The sequence below is a fragment of the Loxodonta africana genome, chromosome 18 (assembly GCF_030014295.1).
Source record: "Loxodonta africana isolate mLoxAfr1 chromosome 18, mLoxAfr1.hap2, whole genome shotgun sequence".
In the NCBI taxonomy this organism is placed as follows: domain Eukaryota; kingdom Metazoa; phylum Chordata; class Mammalia; order Proboscidea; family Elephantidae; genus Loxodonta; species Loxodonta africana.
The window spans coordinates 24780598-24807037 of record NC_087359.1 but is presented as its reverse complement, the minus strand read 5'-3'; the positions used below and the strand labels follow the sequence as shown (position 1 = coordinate 24807037).

The 26440-nt window shown below is 46.1% G+C and overlaps 1 protein-coding gene across 2 annotated transcripts in view; it reads right to left on the bottom strand.

Annotated features, from left to right (window-relative positions):
- Positions 1–13982: 13982 nt before the first annotated feature.
- RGS9 (regulator of G protein signaling 9) overlaps positions 13983–26440 on the bottom strand; it is a 68548-nt gene continuing 56090 nt past the window's right edge. For both annotated transcript variants that reach the window (XM_064270853.1, XM_064270854.1), the window contains exons 17-19: positions 25471–25588; positions 16275–16774; positions 13983–14173 (exon numbers count right to left, since the gene is read on the bottom strand). In XM_064270853.1, coding sequence (XP_064126923.1) covers positions 14020–14173; positions 16275–16774; positions 25471–25588 — 772 coding nt within the window. In that variant the 3' untranslated portion in view covers positions 13983–14019. The remainder of the gene's footprint in view (positions 14174–16274; positions 16775–25470; positions 25589–26440) is intronic.

Genomic DNA, 26440 nt, shown 5'->3' with positions numbered 1-26440 from the left:
TTTTTCTTCCATGATCTTTATCGTTTTATATTTTATGTGTAGGTCTTTGATCCATTTTGAGCTCGTTTTTGTACACAAAGTGAGGTATGGGTCTTGTTTCATTTTTTTTGTAGATGGATATCCAGTTATGCCAGCACCATTTGTTAAAAAGACTGTCTTTTCCCCATTTAACTGTTTTGGGTCCTTTGTCAAATATCAACTGCTCATATGTGGATGGGTTTATGTCTGGATTCTCAATTCTGTTCCATTGGTCTATGTATCTGTTGTCGTACCAGTACCAGCCTGTTTTGACTACTGTGGCAACTTAATAGGTTCTAAAATCAGGTAAAGTAAGGCCTCCCACTTTGTTCTTGTTTTTCAGTAATGCCTTATTTATCCGGGTCCTCTTTCCCTTCCATATGAAGTTGGTGATTTGTTTCTCCATCTCATTAAAGAATGTCGCTGGGATTTGGATCAGAATTGCATTAAATGTATAGATCGCTTTTGGTAGAACAGACATTTTTATAATGTTAAGTCTTCCTATCCATGAACAAGGTACGTTTTTCCACTTAAGTAAGTCTCTTTTGGTTTCCTGCAGAAACGTACTGTAGTTTTCTTTGTACAAGTCTTTTACATCTCTGGTAAGATTTATTCCTAAGTATTTTATCTTCTTGGGGGCCACTGTACATGGCATTGATCTGGTGATTTCCTCTTCGATGTTCTTTTTGTTGGTGTAGAGGAATGCAACTGATTTTTGTGTGTTTATCTTGTATCCCGATACTCTGCTGAACTCTTCTATTAGTTTCAGTAGTTTTCTGGAGGATTCCTTAGGGTTTTCTGTGTGTAAGATCATGTCATCTGCAAATAGAGATACTTTTACTTCTTCTTTGCCAATCTGGGTGAGCTTTATTTCTTTATCTAGCCTAATTGCTCTGGCTAGAACCTCCAACACAATGTTGAATAAGAGCAGTGACAGAGGGCATCCTTGACTGGTTCCCGATCTCAATGGGAATGCTTTCAGGCTCTCTCCATTTAGGGTGATGTTGGCTGTTGGCTTTGTATAAATCCCCTTTATTATGTTGAGGAATTTTCCTTTTATTTCTATTTTCCTGAGAGTTTTTATCATGAACGATCTTTGTCAAATGCCTTTTCTGCATCAATTGATAAAATCATGTGATTCTTGTCTTTTGTTTTATAATTGTTTTTCTAATGTTGAACCATCCCTGCATACCTGGTATGAATCCTGCTTGGTCATGGTGAATTATTTTTTTGATATGTTGTTGAATTCTATTGGCTAGAATTTTGTTGAGGATTTTTGCATCTATGTTCATGTTCATGAGGGATATAGGTCTATAATTTTCTTTTCTTGTGGTGTCTTTACCTGGTTTTGGTATCAGGGATATGGTGGCTTCATGGAATGAGTTTGGTAGTATCCCATCCTTTTCTATGCTCTGAAATACCTTTATTAGTAGTGGTGTTAACTCTTCTCTGAAAGTTTGGTAGAACTCTGCAGTGAAGCCATTCGGGCCAGGTCTTTTTTTTGTTGGGAGTTTTTTGATTACCTTTTCAATCTCTTCTTTTGTTATGGGTCTATTTAGTTGTTCTACCTCTGTTTGTGTTAGTTTAGGTAGGCAGTGTGTTCTAGGAATTCATCCATTTCTTCTATGTTTTCAAATTTGTTTGAGTATAGTTTTCCATAGTAATCTGATATGATTCTTTTAATTTCAGTTGGGTCTGTTGTAATATCGCCCATCTCATTTCTTATTTGGGTTATTTGCTTCCTTTCCTGTTTTTCTTTTGTCAGTTTGGCCAGTGGTTTATCTATTTTGTTGATTTTTTCAAAAAAACAGCTTTTGGTCTTGTTAATTCTTTCATTGTTTTTCTGTTTTCTACTTCATTTAGTTCAGCTCCAATTTTTATTATTTGTTTTCTTTTGGTGCCTGTGGGTTTCTTTTGTTGCCCTCTTTCTATTTGTTCAAGTTGTAGGGATAATTCTTTGATTTGGGCCCTTTCTTCTTTTTGGATGTGTGCATTTATTGATATAAATTGGCCTCTAAGCACTGCTTTTGCTGTGTCCCAAAGGTTTGATAGGAAGTGTTTTCATTCTCATTGGATTCTATAAATTTCTTTATTGCATCCTTAATGTTTTCTATAATCCAGTCTTTTTTGAGCAGGGTATTGTTCAGTTTCCAAGTGTTTGATTTCTTTTCCTTGCTTTTTCTGTTATTGATTTCTACTTTTATGTTCTTATGGTCAGAGAAGATGCTTTGTAATATTTCAATGTTGTGGATTCTGCTCAGGCTTGCTTTATGACCTAATATGTGGTCTATTCTAGAGAATGTTGCATGTGCACTAGAAAAGAAAGTATAGTTGGTTGCTGTTGGGTGGAGTGTTCTGTATATGTCTACGAGGTCAAGTTGGTTGATTGTGTCATTTAGACCTTACGTGTCTTTACTGAGCTTATATCTGGATGTCGTGTCCTTCACCAAAAGTGGTGTGTTGAAGTCTCCTACTATTATTGTGGAGCTGTCTCACTTTTCAATGCTGATAGAGTTTCTTTTATGTATCTTGCAGCCCTGTCATTGGGTGCATAAATATTTAATATGGTTATATCTTCTCGGTATATTGTCCCTTTAATCATTATATAGTGTCCTTCCTTATCCTTTCTGATGGATTTAACTTTAAAGTCTATTTTGTCAGACATTAATATTGGCACTCCTGCTCTTTTTTGATTGCTGTTTGCTTGATATATTTTTTTTCCATCCTTTGAGTTTTAGTTTGTTTGTATCTCTAAGTCTAAGGTGTGTCTCTTATAGGCAGCATATAGACGGATCTTGTTTTTTAATCCATTCTGCCACTGTCTGTCTCTTTATTGGTGCATTTAGTCCATTTACATTCAGGGTAATTATGGATAGGTATGAATTTAGTGCTATCATTTTGATGTTTTTTTGTGTGTGTCTTGTTGACAGTTTCTTTTTCCCACTTAATTTTATGTGCTGAGTAGATTTTCTTTATACATTGTCCTTTCCTCATATTTGTTGTTGTTGATTTTGTTTCTGCTGAGCCTGTATTTTTCCCTTGTATTTTATTTTGATGAGTAAGATAGTTTGTCTCCTTTGTGGTTACCTTCTTAGTTACCCCTATTTTTCTAAATTTAAACCTAACTTTTATATCTTTGTATCGCTGTATCTTCCTCTCCATATGGAAGGTATATGATTACATTTCTTAGTCCCTCTTTATTATTCTAATGTTGTCTTTTTTTATATAATAACACGTCTGTTACCCTGTTTTGGGTTTTTTTAATATAGTTTTGCTTTGTTTTTTTGGATTTCCCTGTCTGGGTTGACTTCTGGTTGCTCTGCCCAGTGTTCTAGTCTTGGGTCGATACCTGATATTATTGATTTTCTAACCAAAGAACTCCCTTCAGTATTTCTTATAGTTTTGGTTTGGTTTTTACAAATTCCCTCAACTTGTGTTTATCTGGAAATGTCTTAATTTCACCTTCATATTTAAGAGACAGTTTTGATGGATATATGATCCTTGGCAGGCAATTTTTTTTCCTTCAATTTTTTAAATATGTCATCCCACTGCCTTCTTGCCTGCCTGGTTTCTGCCGAGTAGTCTGAGCTTATTCTTATTGGCTCTCCTTTGTAGGTGACTTTTCGTTTATCCCTCGTTGCTCTTATAATTCTCTCTTTATCTTTGGTTTTGGCAAGTTTGATTATAATATGTCTTGGTGACTTTCTTTTAACCTTATGTGGAGTTCGATGAGCATCTTGGATAGATATCTTCTCATCTTTCACAAAATCAGGGAAGTGTTCTGCCAAGAAATCTTCAACAATCTTCTCTGTATTTTCTGTTATCCCTCCCTGTTCTGGTACTCCAATCACTCGCAGGTTATTTCTCTTGGTAGAGTCCCACACAATTCTTAAGGTTTCTTCACTTTTTTAAATTCTTTTATCTGATTTTTCTTCAAATATATTAGTGCCAAGTGATTTATCTTCGAGTTCAGAAATTCTAGCTTCTACTTGCTCAATTCTGCTCCTCTGACTTTCTTTTGAGTTGTCTACTTCTGTAATTTTATTGTTAATCTTCTGAATTTCTGATTGCTGTCTGTCTATGGATTTTTACAGCTTATTAAACTTTTCATTACGTTCCTGAATAATCTTTCTAATTTCTTCAATTGCTTTATCTGTGTGTTCCATGGCTTGTTCTGCATATTGTCTCATTTTCTTCCTGATGTCTTGAAGGGTTCTGTATATTAAACTTTTGTATTCTGCATCTGGTAATTTCAGGAATGCACTTTCATCTAGAAGATGACTGGATTCTTTGTTTTGGGAGCTTATTGAGGTGATCATGGTCTGTTTCTTTATGTGACTTGATACTAACTGTTGTCTCCAAGCCACCAATAAGTTATTGTACCAGTTTTTGCTTGCTTACTGTGTCATAGCTGCTTGCTTTGTTTTGTTTTGGTGTACCCCTATGGATTGCTTGAGTGAGCTAGCTTGATTATTTTCGCCTTTGGAGGTCTGACGTCCTGTCCCCAGCTGGCTAGAGCTGTTATCAGGTATATCAGTCTAGAAGCCCATTCAGTTTTCTTGGATGAATTCAGCTCAGGTTTCTAGGTAGCTGATCATGAAGTGTGTGGTACAGGCTCTGTCCTACAGTCTTAGAGGGGCAGGGGTGATTGACGTACATACCGGTATCTGATTGCAGCAGGAGTCATGCTCTGAACAAGGCAGGGAGCTGAGAACCGACCCTCAAGTGTCTCTGAGAAAAGCACGTCCCTGTTCCCTAGAGCACGCAGGTGGGTGGGTTCTGCAGATGGACCATGGGCACCCCACGTTTTTGGTTGTAAGGACTGGGAGGTACCAGTTTTCTTTGGACCCCTGTCTTGGGTGGCTGGGTGACCTGATTGGAGGTGCCAGTCCTCAGGTCCCTGATGTGGGTAGGTGAGGACGTTGTTTAATAGGCAAAGCAATGTCACACATCAAACACCCACCTCTCCACCACACTGCTGAAATGGTTGGAGTTTGCCAACAAGGTCCTATTCTCCTGAAATAGGCCCACACAGGTCCATGCAGAAGGAAAAGGTGCTCAAATTCCACGGATGGTTTATGCCTGGACACAAGCTGCTTCTGTCCTGAGCTCCCCCAGTTAGTGGAGCTAGAAAATTATCTTTTCCCCCAAATGCAAATTTTTTCCTTCCCGAAGGCGAGGAGGATGGCTCTGGGTGCTCAAGAGGGCCTATCTCAGGCCCAGGGAATTCAGCTGCTGAAGCCAGTTTGTGGGTGTGGGGGGCACGTTAAGATATAGCAAGTACTTAGCTTTTGCCAGGAGCGCTATTCTCCTCATGTTCCAGAGGTGTGAGTGGGCTGTGTGGCTGGCTGCTTCTCCCTGAGGAAACTGCGGCCTAACGCTAGGACCAGCCCGCCACCACTGCAGCTCCTAGAATGGTGCCTGAGGGCTCCCCGCTATTTAGGTCCGGGAACTCCTCTCCACTTCTGAATGGCCTCTTCCTCCGCCTGCCCCTCAGTTCATTGTCTAAGCTTGCCTTTGATGTTCAGGGCTCCCAGCTTGTCATAAATATACTTGTTTCACTTGTTTTTTGGGGTCTTTGTTGTAAAGAGGGCTCGATGGAAGCGTCTGTCCATTCCCCCATCTTGGCTCCGCCTCCCTTTTTTTTTACATCTCATAGTTAGTAATAAGTACTACATACAGTGTTGCAGTGTGTAATGTGCTAATATTATCATTCTCGTGACAACCCTCAAAGACAAGTAAAGATCGAATTTATAAAGATACTGATGATAAAAGGCAATAATAATAAAAACTTAAAAAAATGAGGTATTTGGCTTATGTCAGAACTCACTTAGCCGACGTAAGTTGAGGACTACCTGTATCGAAAATGGTACTCATAATCTGGCTTACCCCTCTAGCTTTATCCCTGGCACCTCCAGCCCTCACATTAGGCTCTGGACATATGAATGACTTGCACCATCCTGAAAAATGTCAGGGCGGCTAAGAATCAGAACAGCTCATTGGGAGCTATGTAATATTTAATTAATAAAATGGGAAAACATATGAATGCTAAATAAACTCTACTTCTAAATTCCCTTAAACATGGTATACATGGATGGAATGGAATAATAAAAAGGTCTTTGGTAGTGCAAAGCTTGGGAACCACTGAGCTACAGATGGAACATAAACAATCATGAATATGTATCAGGGAAGGAAAAATAATACTACTTTTGCACCCCTCCTCACACACAGCAGGTTTAAGGGAAGAAGAGAAATGTAAAAGAAAATGTTGTGTAAGGTTAAAGCATTTCTTCTACAGACTACATAAGAGTGTTATTAGGAGGTAATTGCAACTATGCTTTGGGAAAAGGAGAAAGAGTTGAAAGTCACCAAAAACATGACTTACGAGGTCAAATATTTAGAGTCAGCTGGCATGGGAAATGAATTGAAGGATATATATTTGGACACATAAGTTACTGGCGGGCTGAGGCATTTCCTGTGAAAACTGTGTGTTGTGACACAGCACCATCACAACACACACAACCACCTCGAGTGGCCTCCAGGTAAACTCGGACTCTCTAACCACGAGTGGATCTCCCGTGCTGCCTACCAGTCCTCCACAACCCCCTCGTCAATTCCCACTTCTACTCTCCTCCGCATCAATTCCCCATCTTCTGTCTCTCCAAGCCCCCAGTATCTCCTCCCTCTCTCCTCTCGCTAAGAATATGGAAGCCATCCCAAGAGCATGTTCATGGTTCCCACCACCACGTCCACCCACCTCTCCGTGTCTGCACCTGTGAACTCTGCCTTCTCTGCTGCTATGGATGAACTATCTGTGCACCCAATAGAAGCTCTTCCTTCCCATTGTGTATACATCCCATCATCTTTTACCCACTCAGAAGCATCACTCTAGAATCTCCCTCTTTCTTCTGTATCTTCATTTCCCCATCACTTCTTTCATTGGCTTGAATTCTCTACTGCAGATGACTGCTGACACAGCGAGTGCTTACCACATTCCAGACACTTCTCAAACTCTTGTCTATTCTCTTCCACCATATAGACCTCACTTAGTCATCACCAGCTTTCTCACTATGTCTTCACCTCTGGCTTTTCTTCTTGCCTCTAGGTCAACTCTCCTCCAGATTTTGGTTTTATACCTCTTCTGACCCTCCACTCTGTCCCTCAACACCCTCGTCTATTTCCAGGGCTTCAGCTTTTTCATTATATCTATGAAGATATCTCCAAAGGCTATAACTCCAGTCCTAACTTCTCTTCTAAGGGCTAATTCTGCATTTTCAAACTCAACTTCATGAATGTATCTCCCCCGAGCCAGTTCCTCCTCCCGATTCTCTGGTTCCATCCAGTGGAATGGTGAGCACCATTCTCTGATGTACTAAGTTTCACAGTCTCAGCCATCTTTGACTTTGCCCTCTCCTTTTTCTTGATGACACATTCTAGGTCCTGTTCACCCCATAATAGTTTATGTTATGTGTCAACCTGGCTGGGATATGATTCTCAGTGGTTTGGCAGATGCTGTGTAATCACCTTCCCCTTTGTGATGTGATATGATGTGAGCAGCCAGTCAGTTGAAAGAGGGAGTTTTCTGGGGGTGTGGCCTGTCTCCAGCACATAAATGGATGTTCTAAACCCTGCGTTCTTCTCATGGCCTGACCTCTGGTTCTTGGGATGTAAGCCTGCAGAAGTCTCTGGCCTGCCACCTGACCTACAGATCTTGGATTTGCCAACCCCAGCAACCCTGTGAGCAGCAGAGGTCTCCAGCCAGCCACCTGACATGCAGATTTGGGGTTTGCCAGAGCCTGCAGACACGTGAACCAGCAGAAGCTTCATCCTGCCACCACATCCATGAATTTGGGACTTGCCAGTTCCCATGATTGTATGAGCTATTTGCTCGAAGTAAATTTCTCTCTCTATATATTTATATATGCTTCAGTGGTTTTGCTCCTTTAGAGAACTCAGACTAAGACAACCCCCTCTGACTGTTGTTCCCTTTCCAAACCCATTGCCATCACCTTTTCCTCTTCAGTTCTACGGAGATTTAAAAACTTGCCTTTCAGTCTACTGTTGCTTCACTCTTTAGCCCAGCCCAGCCTACACAGGCCCCCAGATTCATTTGTCTAAAGTGTGGCTCTGATCAGCCACCATCAGGCACACTATGGCACAGGTGAACCTTGAACACATTACGATGAATGAAATAAGCCAGACAAAAAGGGCAAATAGTGTATGGTCCCACCTATGTGAAATATCCAGGAGAGGCAAATGCATAGAGACCAAAGTTTATTAGTGTTTACCAGGGGATGGGTAGGGGGAGGACAAGGGAGTTATTGCTTAAGGGGCGCTGAGTTTCTGTTTAGGGTGATGAAAAAATTTGGAAATGGACAGTGATGATGGTTGCACGATATGGCAATTGTAGTTAATGTCACTGAATATATATATGTATTTCCTTTCCAGTTGCTACAGAGTTGATTCTGACTTATGGAGATCACGTATGTGTCAGATTAGAACTGTGCTTCATACGGTTTTCACTGGATGATTTTTTGGAAGTAGATTTCCAGGCCTTTCTTCCAAGTCACCTCTGGATGGGTTTGAAAAACCAACCTTTCAGTTGGTAACCAGGTCCTTAAATATTTGCATTACCCAGGGACTTATTCTACCACAATTATTTTTAAAAAGCCTCTCATGGTTCCTCATTTCTTATCAAATTAATTCTAAGCTCAGCTCAGCTCTGGGGTCAGCCTGACTTTAGGCCACTATCTCCTACCAGGCTCTCTTCTGCCTGAGGTTGCCATGAGTCAGGGGCTGACCGGATGGCAGCTAGCAATAACAACGACAACATCCCTTTAGTAAGCTGAACTCCTTGTTGTTCCTTGAACACATCCCCTCTCTATCCTCTGGCCTTGACCTTGGCCTGGAATTCTTTCCTTTTCATCTCCCTGCCATTGAAAGTTCAACCCAAATCCCTCTATGGATAGCCTGATTGCACCAGTGGGGTGCTTCTCCCCCTCTGAAACTCTGTATTCCCTAGGGAATGATCATTCTGCTTTGTATTATTTCAGTGCGTACTTTTGTACCCTGAGGAGTCCCTGAGTGGCACAAATGGTTAACATATTCAGCTGCTAACCTAAAGGCTGGAGGTTCAATCCACCCAGAGGCACCTCAGAACAAAGGCCTGGTGATCTACTTCTGAAAAACCAGTCACTGAAAATCCTATGGAGCATATTTCTACTCTGACACACAGGGGTCACCACTAGCCGGAACTGACTCCATGACAATTGGGTTTTGTTTTTTTTTTTTTTTTTTTGGTTTTGTATCCTGACAGCTTGGAAATTTCTTGGGGGCTGAAACTGTGTGAGCCATTCTTGTATCTCCCAGCGCTGCCACAAAGTAGATTCTCAATAAACATGTGCTGAATGAATGCTTAAATTATCGACATTGCCGAGACTTGCTGAGCTCAGCCACATCTATTTATATACCACCCGGCTTCCTTAGCTCTGCTACTAAAAGCAAGCACAAACCATCTTCTTCCCTCTTTTCTCCCAAGCCGAGCTGTGCACACCGATCTTCTCATTACAGACCCATCCAACTGCTCTCTCTCTAGAACTGAGATATCTTGCCCTGAGGGTTTCGAGCCGACTCCCTCAGACTAGAATTGCATTCTCAGGGCTCAGCAGACTTCTAAGGGGCTCATGCTCTGTCTTCCTGTCCCTTGCTTCCCACTTCTGGGACAGTCCCCAGGCCCAGGAGCAAAGCCAAAGCTTGATCCCAAGGCAATGTCCCTCCCTAGAACCAGCTAAAGAGCAAAGCAGCCCTGCCATCCCGAGATCAAAGCCCTGTGGGCAGGATCACCGGACAGAGTGCCACGCTGCTATGGCAACGTGAATTTTAAGCAGTAGTCGGCAGAACGTGCCTCTTCTACTTCCACAACCCTGAAGCCAGCATCTCCAGGGCAGAACGCCCCACAATGAGGGACCAGGGTATGCCTGAGGGGCCAAAGTCACTTTCTGGGGTCAGGATGGCCCAACCCCATACTGACATCCTGAGGTCTGACTCGGGCCACTGGGATAGATTGCATTACTGGGGAAGGGGTGGGGGCACCAGCAACCTCAAGTGCAGAACTGCAACAAGAAGGCTGAAATCAGTTCCCCCCCGAAAACCAAAACTATGTGGTTTTGTACAGCCCCACAAAGACTAATATATTCGCTATCTGGCCCTGGACTGAAAAGCTTTGCTAACCCCTGACAGAGGAGAAAGAGAGATAGGAGGTAGGAGGGCAGAGGTATCGTTTTACCTTAAAAAAAAAAAAGGTACAGCAAAACATTAAAATTCATCAATTCTAGAAGATGTGTATATGGGTACTTGTTACATTGTTCATTGAACTTCTTTGTATTTTTAAATTCATATATATATATATATGTTGCTGTCAAAAAATATGCATCCCTGCAGTGGCAAACTAAGGTAGAAGGGGTGCATATTTGCATAAAAATACTATACACAAGGAAAATAAAGTGTATTCAACTTGGTATCAGAAGACTTGGACTGGAGCATTCTACCATTATAAGCAATGGAATCACAGAGTGATGCTTCCCTGCTCCCTCCCCACAACAGCACTATAAAACAAAACCAAGCCCATTGCCCTCGAATCAATTTCAACTCATAGCGACCCTATAGGACAGAGTAGAACTAACCCATAGGGTTTCCTAGGCTGTAATCTTTACAGAAGCAGACTGCCATATCTTTCTCCCATGGAGCAGCTGGTGGGTTTGAACTGCCAACCTTTTGGTTAGCAGCCAAGTTCTTAAACACTGCATCACCAGGGCACCTTCACAGCGCCAGGCTTGTTGCCATTGGGTAGATTCCGATTCATAGCAACCCAGAGGACAGAGTACAACCGCCCCAAAGAGTTTCCAAAGAATGACTGGTGGATTTGAACTGTCGACCTTTTGGTTAGCAGCCGTAGCTCTTAACCACTGTGCCACCAGGGATCATAGAGCTATAAAAAAAAAACTATAGTGAGGATTAAATGCAAGCACTGAGGAGAATTTCACTGTGTACCACAAAGGGCTCTTTAAATGTAATTATGTCAGTTATGATTGGTGGAATCCCAAAAACCCCAATATCCGGTCCTTCAGGACAAGGCAATTTGGTGCCTACTTATGGATTGGGGCATAGGGGTGGCAAAAGCAGATTGGAATATGGGCTATGAACGAGTTTTTTTTTTTTTTTTTAAATAAAAATGCTATAATTCTGTCCAAAACCATCCCAGAGCACGACCTTGGCCATGTCCATTGAACCTCCCTGCACCCCAGCTCCCTTGTCTAACAAGTTGTGCTCACTTCTTCCTAAACGTTTAGGGGTTCAGGAAGACAAAAACGTTATTCATTAACACTGAGCTCCTGACGGTGTCCATACGGCGATGTTTTTCCTTATGCACTGTGGTCTTCAAGTCCACCTCTGAGTGACTGTTGCATTGTTGTTGTTAGTTGCTGTTGAGTCGATTCCAACTCATGGCGACCCCTGTGTACAGAGTAGAAGTGCTCCATAGGGTTTTCAAGGCCGTGACCTTTTGGAAGCAGATCGCCAGGCCTGTCTTCCAAGGCGCCTCTGGGTGGGTTTGAACCACCAATCTGTCAGTGAGTAGTCGAGAGCTTAACCATGTGCTTAACCACTAACCATTGCTTAACCATTAACCCAGGGACTCCTACTGCTGTATGGGGATGTGCCTACCCCTCCCCACTGTAGTCAGCCTTCTACGAAAGCTCCACACAGAGGCTCCATGCACACACAGACCACCTGGTCTTACACAGGCACACACACACTCACACACACACCCACACACACACCCATCTCTATGCACACAGATAATCTCCTTCCTCCCTTCTTCCTTTCATACCTGCTGATGTACGCAGTGCTTATACCCCAAACCAGCAGTCCCTAAGATAACGCCCCTACTCCCAGGGGTTTAAATACCCTTGTTGTGTTCACCCTAGATAAAAGTGAACTTGTCCTCTCTCAATCCCCCACCATATGGCCACGTCCAGGTCCCTTCCATCAGCTGAGAAATTGAAAAGCTTTTTTTCTGATACCATTATTCCCATACAGACCACCCCACTCTGCCTCCATAAATGCCCCAGTCCTTCAGCCTCACCTCCTCAACAGAGGAGCTGATAAACCACTCTGCTGAGGAGGGAAAGACGAATGAGGCTTAATCATTTCTGTTCCAGAAGTCAGAGCTTGACACAGGAGATGACTTTCACGTGGGCAGCAGTGGGCAGGAGGCAGAGGGAGTTTTCAGGAGTTTTTCATAGAGTGTCAGTCCTCACCAAAAGCCAAGAGGAACAGAGCACCCCCTTCCTTGTTCCCATCAGGAACAGCACCCAGGAGAACCCTGCCAGAATTCCACAGGACAGTGAGGGAGCAATGAGGCCCACAAAGACTTCTCTCTCCTGGTCTCTGCGTGGGTCAGCTCCGGGATCATGGAACTGAGCACAGGAGGACAAAGCTTACAGGGAAGGCAGGTCCCTTCCTCAGCTCTCTCCCCTGGCTTTCCATCAAGGAAACTGCCTCCCTCCAGTTCCTCTCCAAATTCTTTTCCTCTAGGGAAAATCCCAGAAGCCTCTCTTTGGGGATCCGTGAGCCTCGGACTCCCTCTTCTGGTGAAGCGTGAGGGGAAGGCGGCTGCTCAGAGTGGAGGGCTGGGCCTCTGAGGCCGAGGTGTGGGAAGAAGAGGTACTCGCCTCAGACTCCTCAGCCCACCTTCCGGGCATCAGGGCACCAGGGTCTCCTTGAGTAAGTGACCAGTACAGACTCCTTAATGAACTTTCTTCCTTTCTTTCCAAGCAAATAAAAAGGGAAACCAGTGTCTCCTTGAAAACTCAGTGAATTCACAGCCTTAAGAGGCTGACAAGGGTCCCCTCCCCAGAGGGAAAGGGGCGACCACCTTTGAACTGCTGGAGAAACCTGCTCTGATAAACACTTTCTAGAGAAGGAAGATCACCATGTTCCAGAACCTGGACAAATGAAAGGGGATGTTAAAAATGGACTCTTTCTGTCTCCATTTCTGCTGTGGCCCCAAAGCCTGAGAATAAAAAATAGGTGCCAACCACCTCCAAATCAGGTGCCATTGGTCAACCGGACTCACGGCAACCCCACATGAGTCACAGTAGGACTGTGTTCCGTAGGGTTTCCAATGCCTGATTTTTTGGAAGTAGATCACCAGGCCTTTCTTTGAAGATGTCTCTGGGAGGACTTGAACCTCTAACCTTTCAGTTTACAGCCAAGTGTGTTAACCATTTGCATCACCCAGGGACTCCCCCACCAAGGGGCAGGGTGGCTTAAATGTTCATACAGTCCTCTACATAGAGATTTTTATTTTCTTCCATTCCCAGAAGTCAGCCCTGCACTGTGGCCTTCAGGGTCCCTCCAACTGCCCCAGCACCCAGCCGTTATACTTCGCAGGTGTTTCCCCTAATAACCACCTCCCCGTCTAATTCTGCCTGCTTCTCAGAGGGTCTGAAGCAACACCTAGCATCCTAGACTTGTGCCTTTCTTCCCGGCCTTCCCTCCACCCCTCCCTGTGAGATGCCACATGCTGGATGGTGCCCCTGGGAAGCTTAAAAACATCATGTGCAAACCAAGGAGTTCCTGGTAGTGACTCCATATCCCTTTTATCCAGAAAACCAAACACAAGAGTTTAGCTTAATAAAACCAGAAACACACTGCCATTCCAATCAAAAAGAGACTCTTACAAGTTAACCATTTATCGATTTTAAGGCAGCAATAAGGTCTTCTGGTTCACAGGTCTTTCTTCTGCCCAAGGGAGGAGAGGCCAGGAAGAAGGGAAGGAGGTGGCCACTGGGGGCCCAGACAGAGCACCCTTCCCCATTTTGTCTCTCTGGTCCCCTAATATGATCTTAATGCACTTTGGTTCGAGACAAGCATGCCCTGTGCCCCATTCAGCCTGGGTGGAGCTGGACTCCCAAAAGGAGCTTCCGGGTCGGCCTCGGGTCAGCCTGCTTTGCCCTCAGCCAGGCTCTCCCAGGGACAGATAACCTCCTTTTCCGTGGCCCGGTCACTCGACTCGCCCGCCGCACCATCCTCCTCCGAGTCCATCAGGCAGGTCCCGCTGCCTGTAGGCACATCCATTTTGATCTGGAAAAAGCTTGAGGGCAAGAGAAGAGCAAGGAGTGTGGGCAGGAAGGACCACAAACCCCTAGCTGGCCCTGACATCCCTAACGGCACAGGCTAGTCTACCAAAAGCTGTGTCTGCAATGATGGGGCACGGCAGACAGCGTATGCAAAGCGTCAGTGACGGCAATCAGCAGAGCACCCTAACCCACTGCCATCCAGTCAATTCCCATTCATAGTGACCCTATCAGGCAGAGCAGAACTGCCCCATAGGGTTTCCAAGGCTGTAACTCTTTCCAGAAGAAAGCTGCCACATCTTTCTCCCAGGGAGTGGCTGGTGGGTTTGAACCACCACTGACCAAGTGCTTAACTGCTGTGCCACCAGGGCTCCTCCATAGGATATACCAGCAGCTGATTCTCACCCTCTTTACTGCCTTACGATGAAGCATCGCCTCCTGAGGACAGATTCTTTTAAAATAATGTAAAAAAAAAAAGTTACCCATCGAGTCAACTGTGACTCATAGTGGTCCTATAGGACAGAGTAGAACTGCCCCATGGGGTTTCCAAGGAGCTGCTGGTGGATTTGAACTGCCGACCTTTTGGTTAGCAGCCCGATACTTAACCACTGTACCACCAGGGCTCCTACAATAGCATAGAAGAAGAAAAAAGATGACAAAGAAGCACACCTGTTCCCTCTTCTCCTTCTCAGGAAGGGGGAGGAGGAACAACACTGAGTTTCTGAAAGTGTTTCAGTGGCCAAGGGATCCGAGCAGCTAATGCCTCTGTTTCAGGCACACCATGGTTACAAAGCTAGAACGTTCCCCAGGGGGTGAGTTGGGAAAATCAGTAGGACGCTCACGTTGGATGCTGACCTCTCTCCTAAGGCATCCAGAGTCCCTCTTCCCTGGGCCTCCCTGGACAGACACAGTCAGGAGAGGAGTAATAACTTCTGCTCAGCAGAGGCCTCGCTCCTCGGGTATCCATGGCAACCTAAGACCTTGCACAGAGTCTTCCTTCTCCAAAGCCAGTGAGGGCCAAATAGGAGCATTTGGGTTGGCGCGGGGTGCCCTGACTGCCTCTCCAAAACCAAATAAAGTGGGGCCAACGCTGGGTTTTGCATCATTCTACAAGTTTTCTTTCTTCCCCTGGCCCAGGGGTTGTCTGTGCTCTGCACCCAGAGAGCTGCCCCCGGGGCACTTGGGGTTCTCAGAGGTCGGGCTTGCAGGACCACTCAAAATGGAGTTCAGAGGGACCCCCTCTCAGGGAGAGGCTGGGCACGTTCCGCAGAAATTTCTGCTGGAGAGAGGATCCCTGCCAGCTCTGCTGAGTTCTGTGTGTGTGTGCAGGCAGGGTGGCAGGTCTCCTAAGAGGGAGGTGGGGGTGAGGTGCCTACGTGGAGCTATGGGGCCCCTGGAACTACAGCCTCCACATATCATCACCATGTTTGGGTCCCATTGCTGCCACTGACCTTCACTGCCCTTGAAAAACGGGGCAGGGTGGGTACGAGCATGAAAGAAACAAAGGCACTTGCCAATTCTGACTCATGGCGACCGCATGCGTGCCAGAGTAGACCTGTGCTCTACAAGATTTTCAATGGCTGATTTTTCGGAAGTAGATAGCCAGGCCTTTCTTCTAAGGTACCTCTGGATAGACTCAAACTGCCAACCTTTCGGTTAGTAGCATTTGCGCCACCCAGGGACATACAGACACAGAAGAACGTAGAAGGAAAAAAAAAAGGATGGAAAAAATAAAAACACACCTGTTCCGATTTCCAGCAGCCCAGGGATATGAACAGCCTGTGTGTGATATCTGCTTCCCCAGAATTCTCACTACCACCACCACTCCGCTTGCCCCAAGTTCTAGACCACGGCCACACCACAGAGTTACGACTCACATGCACTACAGAGACATACGTACAAACGCATGCACACACACCCATACATACAGAAAGTAGCACACAGACACACATGCATGCACATACAGACACACAAAACATGCACACACAGACACACAAAACATGGACACACACACACATTCACAGACATACATGCACACACACACGTACATACACACACACAGAATCGTAGACATGCATGCACACGTACACACAGAGCACCACCCCTTCTGGTTCTTACTTGGCCACCTTTTTGGGTCTCAGCCGGGACAGCTGCTGGCCCCCATCCCCCAGGGGCTGCACCTTGCCGTGAGGCACAGGGGGGCACTTAGGTGAGAGCCTGGCAAAGACGGGTGAGGTCAAACAGCCGCGCCTCAGAAACCTGCTGAAGGACAGAGCCACGCGGGCCTTGGGTGGCGCCCTGGGCTGGGCGCGGGGCTGGGGGCAGCCTGAGCTCAGCTCCGAGTCCACGGAGGCCTCGCTGCCCTCGGCGACGGAAGGCCCACGGCAGACACTGGACCTGCTGGTCTCACCCTCCTGCTCCAGGCCGAGGGAGCTGCCCAAGGCCACCCTAATGGGCGAGGGGCAGATGGTGCTGCTGGGCCGTCGGAAGCGGCCAGGTGAGGGGAAGGGCCTCCTCGGGGAGCGGCAGGATGAGGAGAAGGGGCTGGAAGGCGAGGGAGGCACACAGGTCCCGGTGTACACAGCCAGGTGGGGGCTGGGAGTGGTGTGCTGGTGCCGCTGTGGAGAGGAAAGCAGAGAGCCCAGTGGTGAGCTATGTGGCCTGGCAGATGCGGTGAGGCTGCCTCGCTACCCTAATACCCTCCACGGCTCAGAGAGCAGGCCTGGCATGGCTGCCTCCTGGGGAACTGGAAAAGGTGCCAAAGCTGCCTGTGACAAAGGTGCGGCCACACCGAACCTCCTGCCCACGGACCTGCTGATCCCTGAGTTCTAGCTGCTGTCCCCAAGTACAGGCAGTTGCACCCAAGGCACAAACTGGCCTTCTGCTAGGCCTGGGATGCTGTAGTGTGGCCAATCAGAGTTCCTGGTTGCCCCCTCAATACCAGTCCCCAAATGATCAATGCTTAGTATCACACCCTGTCTCACCCCTTCCCCACCCTTGCTCCCCCCACGTAAGGACTAAGAGCAACAGGGGGACAGAAACAGTCGCCTCATGTTTTGCTGATTCCTTCAGTCCTGAGACCACCCAACATGCTCTGGACCCCTGCTCATGTCTGCACGGACCACACCTTGGGGATGGTCCAGCCCCAGACCTTCCCATGCGTCAGCTCAGGCAGACTAGGGGCAGCCGAAAGAGAGGCTGGGTATGGAAGCTGGGGATGGTGGGAAGAAGGAAACTGAGGAAATACAGGAATAAGGGAGGGTTCAGTGGAGAAAGAGGGAGTGTTTAAACCTCCCTGGGCCACCAGGTCCCAGGCCTTAGAGCTTTCGGGCAGGGATGGTGGACCCGGTGTGTTCTCAGCTGAAGGAGCTGGAGAAAACTTTGTCGGAACTGACAGAAGAAATTCAGAATTTTGGAGATTTTCTCTTCTTTCAACCTGTCTTCCCTTCACAGAGCACAAGGGCCCACTGGCCTGGTCTGCTGTGTCCCCTCTGGAGCCTTCTGTGGCCACATCAAAGCCCAACGTGAGGGAGCTGGGGGCCTGAGTTGGTCCTGGGGGCTCCTGGACAGATGTATCAACACTGCCACCAAGAGAGAATTGGAAATGACTTCAGCGAAGAACAAACTCTCTTTGAAACTGCCACAGCCACACAGAGTCCTGCTCAGAGGGGCCTGCCTGCCCCCAGGCCTAGTAACAGCCCCAGGGCTAGAGGAGTGCAGCCCCGGGCCCTGACCAGGAGGTTGCTTGCTTCTGCAGAGCCTGGCCTGATCTCCAGGACACTGGACGGAAAGGCAGATGAACCCAAGGAAGGCTTTGGAGGAAGAGCAAGACAAGGAGGCCACAAAGGGCTGGAGCTGGGATGTCTCCTTTCTCTCCCACCAGCTCCCTGAACTTCAAACAAGATTCCATCTGAAACAGCAGCTCAGAAACCTGCTTCTGTCCCGTTGCACAGACTCCCACAGCCAGCAAACCAGAGCCAAGGCCAAGCAAGGCCAGGGGACGCTGGGCTATAATAATTATTACTATTATTAAAACAGTAAGAATTTAGCAAATGCAATTGAACCATTTACAGGGATTATTGCACTGACTCCTCACAGCCACTTTGTGAAGCAGTTATTATGAGCCCGTTTCACAAATAAGGAAATTAGTGCTTCAAGAGGCCAAGCAACTCCCCAAGGGCACCCTGTGGGAATGCTGGGGCAGTCTTTAACACCAAGTTTGCTGACTCCAGATTCTGGGCTCATAACGGCACACTGGATTTCTCAATGTGGCCTGCAGGCCACCTGCATCAGAACCAGCCGGGATGCTTGTTACAAACAGAAATCTGGGCCCTGTCCCAGGCCCACTTAAGGAGAATCTTGGAGTGCAATTTAGAGAAAGCATTTTCTAACAAACACCCAAGGTCACTGCTGTACCCAGCAAGTCAAAGCAGTTTTGCACTGTGCTTCTAATCGCCTCCCCTCGGCTCCCATCCCATAGGGAGGTGTGTTTCCCCGGGACACCACCTAAGGAGAGCAGTGCCTTTGTAATGACAAGATGAGGGCTGGACCCTGGTGAAGGGTTTGAAAGACAACTGTTAGGTGAAAGAGGATGGCCCTATAATTTATTAAGCTCTATTATGCGCTAGGCGCACTGCAAATCCTTATAACCATCCCAGTTTAGAGAAGATGAAATTGGGTTTTGGGAGGCTGACTCCCTCCCCAGGCTCTCACAACTATTTAAGGGACTAGGAGGCAGAATTCTAAGATGACCCCAAAGATTCCCCGCAGCTGCCCCGTGTGTGGATGTGAACTGTGAATGTGATGGGATTAGGTGGGCTGGTAGAGTTGACTTTTAAAAGGGAGATCACTCAGGTGGCCCTGATCTAACCACATGAGCCCTTTAAATCTGGGTCTAGATATCAGAGACAGAAGAAGTCGGAGAGATTAAACACATGAGAGAGAAATGTCACAAAATAATATGTATAAATTGTTGAATGAGAAACTAACTTGAGCTGTAAACCTCTACCTGAAGTATAATAAAAAAAAATTTTAATAAAAAAATAATAAAGAACTATCTATATGGGATCAAACTGACAACAGCAACTCAAAAGGTGAGATAGGAAGCTTAGGGGGCAGGGAGTTTATGTTAATAGGGGAGGAACAATTTGGAAAAGGAGGGCGAGAATGGTTGCACAACTCAAATTCTCATGGAATCTAGACTTTCTGGAACTACGAAGGCTGGATGAACCCCAAAAATTATTGTCCTGAGATAATCTTTAAACCCTAAACAAAAAATATCCCCTGAAGTCTTCTTAGAACCAAACAACAGTCTAGCTTAACTAGTCAAGAATGTCTGCTTTGAGCACTGGGCTCTTTTAAGATCTGTGTATACGGGATCAAATTGGCAACAGCAGCTGGAAAGATTAGATAGGAAACTTAAGGGGCAGTGAGTTTATGTTAATGGGGGAGGAACAACTCAGAAAAGGAGGGTGACAATGGTTGAACAACTTGAAGAATGTAATCAATGTCACTGAATTGTACATGTAGAAACTATTGAGATGGCATATGACTGCGTATATTTTCACCAAAATAAAAAAGATATTTTTAAAAAAATGAGAGGGAGAAATTCTCCACTACTGGCTTTGAAAATGGAGGGGGCTGCATGGCAAGGAATGTGGGCAACTCCTAAGAGCTGAGAGTGGCCCTGGCTGACAGCCAACAAGGAAACAGGACTGTCAGTTCTAAAACCCCAAGGACCTGAATCCTGCCAACAATGTGATTGAGCTTGAAAGTGGATTCCTCCCAAGATCGCAGAGATGAAAACACAATCTGATAGTCACCTTGAGTGTGAGAACCTGAGTATAGAACCCAACCAAATCTTACCTGGACAATTGTGAGCTAATAAATGGGTGTTGTTTCAAGCTTCAACACTTGTGGTAATTCGTTACACAGCAATAGATAACAGTGACCAAATGGGAATCCAAGCCCAGGTCTGTGCAGGCCCAAAGCTCCTGCTTTTCCCACTGGCCCACATTGCCATCCCATCACCTATAGGGTTGAGACAAGACATTGGGGTCCTATAGCGTGGGCCACAATATCAAAATTGGAAAACGAGAGATAGAAAGGCATTAAAATTCCCCTCCAACAATTGGCTGAAGACCTCCTGGTCCATTAACTAGAATCCCACTTATTCAGAATTTGCAGTGAACTTTTGTTATAAACCCCACTTCACACTAGGGAAATGGAGGTCCACGGAAGTGACACAACTTGTCCAAAATGACACAGCTAAATGACTGGGTGAGTCACTCTATAAACCAAAATAACCAAACCCATTGCTATTGAGCCATTCCCAGCATACAGCGACCCTACAGGACAGAGTAAAACTGTCCCCATAGGGTTTCCAAGGCTGTAAATCTTTACGGAAGCAGATTGCCGCATCTTTCTCCCACAGAGTGGCTGGTGGGTTCAAACCATTGACCTTTGGGTTAGCAGTCAAGCACCTAACCACTGCACCACCAGGGCTCCTTCGCCACTCCATGCCCGCCCCCAATTCTGTGCCTTCCTTCCACCCTCCTCCCTATCTTCCTCTCCCCACCTCACTCCTCTACCAGAACCTACTCTTTTCCAGACCGTATGCTTCCTGGGATAAATGACAGGACGTATAAGGAAGGTGGCCACTGTTCTGCTTCACTTACCTGGCCTGAGACAGTCGTTTCTTCTGGGCTAACAGCCACTACCCCAACTGGCTGTGGAAGCGCTAAGCAGGATGCCTTTTCTAGCCCCTCCTACCAGAGCACCAGAAGCCCTGGGCTTGGGCCCTCCCACAGAGGCATGGGGCGTGTTCTCAGAGACCCAGGCCCTCCAGCCCACACCCCACCCTGTGAAGCAGAAAAGCCATGGCATGCAAGACACGCTGCAAAGAAATGTGACACGACACAGACACAGTGACGAAGGGCTTGAATTTTTTCTGTTCTGCCTTTTTATTGTGCAAGGGGACAAGAGCATGAAATGGAGAGGCATGTCGACGTTAGAACACAAGCACGGGCTTTTTAATGGCAGGCAAAGCAGAGGGGCGCAGACATGCAATTCCTTATCTGTCCTTGGAAAGCAGCTAAAATTCTCAGGAGACCTCGTGGCCACCTGAACTCACACTTCCTGGGAGCAAGAGGGGAGGAGAAGGTAGCATTCAGGTTGGGCATGCAGTATACATGGCGCCTCCTACTAGTCCCTTCCCACTGTCCCAACATATTCGCTCTCATCCCCATGAAACCTGGCTTCTACCCTATTTCAAAGAAATCGCCCACTCATATCTCTCAAGTGGTTTCCTGACTGCTAAGCCCAGTGGCCTCTTAGTCCTCAATATACTCAACTCCCACAGCCTTTGACATTTCATTAGTCAGGACAGGATGAGCTATGCTTCAGTGACACCAAACTCTCAGGCACTTCATACAATACAGGTCCACTGTTTGTTGACATAAAGTCCAGTATGAAGGGCCAGGTGGCCTCCTCCATCTTGTGGTTGTGCTATGTGGAAGATAATGTGGACTCCAAAGTCACCACAGCAGAAAAAAGAGAGAGAGATGGAGGTGGATCATCAGGCTCTCAACAGCTTCAGCATAGTCCGTTGGCCAGAACTAGTCACATGGCCCCAACCTAACTGCACAGGAGTCTGGGAAATGCAATGGTGCACACGTAATATTTAGTGAGCACCAACTGTCTCCACTGCAACACTGTTGACCACCGATTCACGTCCTACCCTCACCTCTTCAGAGACACGTTCTAACAGCTCTCTCTCTCTCTCTCTCTACTCAGCTCTCCCTTCTCTTGAACTTTTAAAATGTGGCTTCTCCAACATTTCTCTTGGCCTTCTTTGCCCCTGCTCTCCACCCTCCCCCCCTTGAGTTCTCATCTACTCTCACAGCTCCAACAACCACTTTCATGTGAATGAACCCATCTAAAATCTCTCCCTTTCCATAACTCAGAATCACTCAAACCTGCTTTCGAATGTAAATGCCATGAAATCAGATTTTGACAGTTTTATTCAATTCTGTATTCCCTGTGCCTAAAACAGGACTGAATGGTAGAGAAATATCTCTCTCCAGAATCACATTTTTAACTTCTTGTTGAGGGCCAGAGGTGGAGGGAGAATCTAGGTCAAGAAGAACTTGAATGTTTTGTTTCATCACACAATAGAACTCTAAGACCAACCCATTTCTCTTTTTGCTCGGTAGTTGTCAGTAAAGAATGACCACCTACTTTGTTTACATGCCTGAGTCTGCCATTAGATTGCGGTATCTTTGTGTCTGACATTGAGTAGGTATTCCATCAATGTTTGGGGAAGACCTCCTATGTGCCTGCCACAGAGCTAGGAACCTGTAGGGAGTGGAGTGGTGGGTGGTTGAACAAAAGATGAATAAGACATAGTCCATGCCGTGAAGATATATTTAATACCCACCACCACCATTTTTTAAGGTGTGTGATATCAGCTCATATGGAGTAACTAGAAGAGACAGTAAATATTCTCTGACTTCATGCTTCCCAAACTTCCCCACTAAAGTATGCCAAACAGCAGGAAAGCTGAGTAAACATGCTCCCCCAGGAGTCTGAGAACCAAGCCTGAACCTGCCACAGCCAAGCAGGAAATGTCTTTGATGTCTCCAATTTTATCGTAAAAAATTCATGTACATATTGTATTCTATTTCATAATATATTCATGATTATTTTCATATGAAATTTTAAAAATTAACCTAACTTTCCTCTTATTCTAAATTTTAAAATAAAATTGATGCCCCAGGTTGAGTACTCGCTAGGATTCACGAAGTCCATTTTGAGAAATGTGGATCTGGTTTCAACCCCTCATTTCATAAACAGGAAACAGAGAGATGAAGTGACTTGCTAAGACAATATGACTAGGGTAGAGCCAGCACCAGAGCCCAGGAGACCTTTTTCAAATCCAGGGCTCTTTCCACCCATTCACTTATTTACAAATGCATGCATGCATACAACACATGTTTATGGAGAACCTGCTAGACCTCAGGCATCAGACTCCAAGTGGATAGTGAGGTAGACATGGTCCCTCTCTCTTCAAGTTCCTCAGTTTACAAGGGTTCATTACCTGAAATGTGTGCTTGGGGTACCTTCCAGAGTTGGGGGACTCCAACATTCTTCAAAAGAGAGATGAACAAAGTGTGTCTCACCATGCTCTTTCAGAGTATAAACTAGTCTAAGACTATAGTGAAATTCAGGAAAGTAAGCTCCCATATTTTGGATTGGAATCATTCTGCTAACACGAAACCAATGGCCACAAACTCCTCACAATGTCCAAGAAGGTCCTCAGTGATCTGGCCCCTGCCCACCTCTCTAACCTCATCTTGTACCATAGCCTCGTTGTTTACCAGGCTCCATTCACCTGGTCTTTCAGTTCACTCTGAATGATTTACCAGTTTGGGGCCTTCACCCCCTCTGCCTGGAAAGCTCTCCTTGCCTAGCCCACATCCTTGGTACTGCCAACTATTTCTCACCTCTTCAGAGAGGCCTCCTTAATCTATACTATTCCTCCAATCTTCCCTATCACAGCATTGTGTTTGTTTCCTTTCTAACACATTCTACAGGTTTTATCACGCATGTGTTTATGTTGTTGAATGCAACAATGACCTTATTCTTCACCCTTCCTTGTCTCCATGTCCTTTGCCACGTCGCTTTGCAATTTTTCTCACTAAAGAGATGGAGACCATTTCCCAGCCCTTAAATCTAGGCTGTCTTTGTGCTTTTTTTTTTTTTTTTTGGCCAATGAAATGAGATGGAAGAGATACGTTCTAAGCCTAGACCTCAAGAAGCCGTATGTGTTTCCACTTGGTCCCTTGCAAGTCTGCCATTGCCATGGAATTACGGCCAGACCAGCCTGTTGGGAGGATGAGAAACACATGAAATACAATAGAATCATCCCACTCTTCTCAGCCTAGGCTACTGTGGATCAACCAGCAGGAGCCAACCCACAGACATGTGAGTGAGCCCAGCCAAGATCAACAGAGCCTCCTAGATGATCCTATATGCACAAGCAACAAACACTTGTTGTATGCCATTGTCACGTCATGGTTTTTTGTTATACAGCAGCAGCTAACTGATATAGCTTGCTGAATTTTCATTGTCAGTCCTAGACTACAAGCTCCACAAGGACAGGGACCATGCCTGTTTTATCCAATGCCTGGCACGTAGCAGGCACTCAATAAATGTGCTCAGTGAATGAGTCTTCCAGCTGTGCAAGGTTGATCTTTTGCTCATTTGCTTGTTCTATCTCCATACACAGTTGTATGGAGTAAGCCTAATTTTGAGAATTTCTTTCCAGGTGTCCCAAGGTAAAAGTTTGTACTGTCCTCTCCATCCACTCCTGACCATAAGGATGGGCCTGGGCTACAGCTGCAGAAGAAGGAAGCATCAACATCTAGGAAACATCCATGAGAGTATTATCTTTGAGTTCGACTCATCTTGAAAATGTCACAGATGTCCTCTTCCTATGAATGAAGACATCAGCACCTTTGTTCTTGAGTCTAAAAGCTGCTCCTCAGAGGGCCATTTACCTTGACTACTCTAGAGGTCTCAGGCCTAAGTCCTTCATTCCCATCAGCCATTCATTCCCCCAGCATGTATAAAGGGGTTGGGAGGCAAGAAGGAATGAGACAGCCCACCAACCCTCAAGTAAATGTGATTAAAAACAAGCTCAACAAGAGAAATGTCTTAGCAGGTATAACAGAGGATGCCAGAGAAAGTTCAAGGAGCCCTGCAACTAGCCCCTTGAAGGGATCTCAAAGACTATTTTAGAAATAAGTCTAAATTGAGAGCATGGAATGAAGAACTTCATAAAATTATTCTAAACAAACATGCCTAAAAGGGCAATACCTTGAGGCTGAGGAGACACGTTCGCTTTAATTTTCCCAAATCAAATGCTGGCACACAAACCAGCCTGTTTCCTCTATTATTCTCACTTCGAGAACTCCCTAAGGGAAAATAGATGGTCACATAGCAACTGAGCCAGGTGACACCCCCTCCCCCATCACTGACCAACCCCATCCCTTGGTGAGTTGAAGTGGGAGAACTAGCTCTAGTTGCTATGGTATTGGGAAGTTGACTCAGTACAGGATGTCAGGGGAATACAGGATGAATCCGATGACTTCACTGCCCTACTACCGGGGAGTGGGGGAATGGACTCCCCAAGACTCTGACCCTACCTTTGTTTGGCTCTCCCACACACCTTTCCCCCACCCCCAGGATTGTAGATTTATTTAGGAGGCAGCTCCCTTTTGAGTTGGCTCCTACGGTCCAGCTTGCTCATGACCTGGGTGATGTCCACAGTGTTGGCTGCTTCTCGAGCCTTGGCTTCTTCTTCCAGCTGCCTCAGGATGACGGGGCTTGGGCTGGAGCGGAGGTGGCGCCGCATAAACAGGAGACTCGAGCTGGAAAGGACAGGATTGGCAGTTGGCAGAAAGTCACACTGCTTCCCCGAATGACTCAGTGACTCCTGTGCGGGGTGGGGCTGGAAGGCCACACCTGGAATTGTTCCCCTCATTCTCCAGGAGAACCTCAAGTGGGGTCCTCAGACAGTGTGTTCAACCTTAGCTCTTTTCCCCTCTTTGGGGGATGGGAACAGAGGAAGTAACAACTCCCTTCAGATTTCTGGTTAGGTTAGGCAGAAGTCCCTGAGTGATGCAAATGGCTAATGCCCTCAGTCAGCTGCTAACCCAAAGGCTGGAGGTTTGAGTCTACCCAGAGTCACCTCAAAAGAAAGCTTGGAATCTACTTCTAAGAAATACGCCACTGAAAACCCTATGGAGCACAGTTCTACTCTGACACACATGGGGACTCCATGAGTTGAATCAGCAGCAACTGGATACTGGTAGGTTAGGTGAGATTCTTCTGGTCTGAAGATTACAGACACACCCTCTGCCGTACTTAGAAGTCAACTTGGTACCTTAACTTCCTGTAGGCTCTTCACAGACAAAGGGGGCAAGGAGGAATTGGGGACTGAAAGCCTAGGGTTCTTACCCCAGAGGAGAGTTAGAGCTTTTGTTTCCAAGGCTCCAGAAGGAAGAAAAGACTGTCCAAGAGGCTAGGTCCCAATGGGCAGAGAAAGAGGGAAGGGGCCGGAGCTGGACTTGTTCCCTACTCAAACACAGTACTCTGGAGGGTGGCAGACTCTCTGGCTGGAAACAAACATAGATTCCTGGGACCAGCTTCTCTCTACCACAGCCTTGGGAGTGAGGGCCAAGCTCCAGATGTCTGAGTTTTGCAGAGGCTGTGAGTGGCGA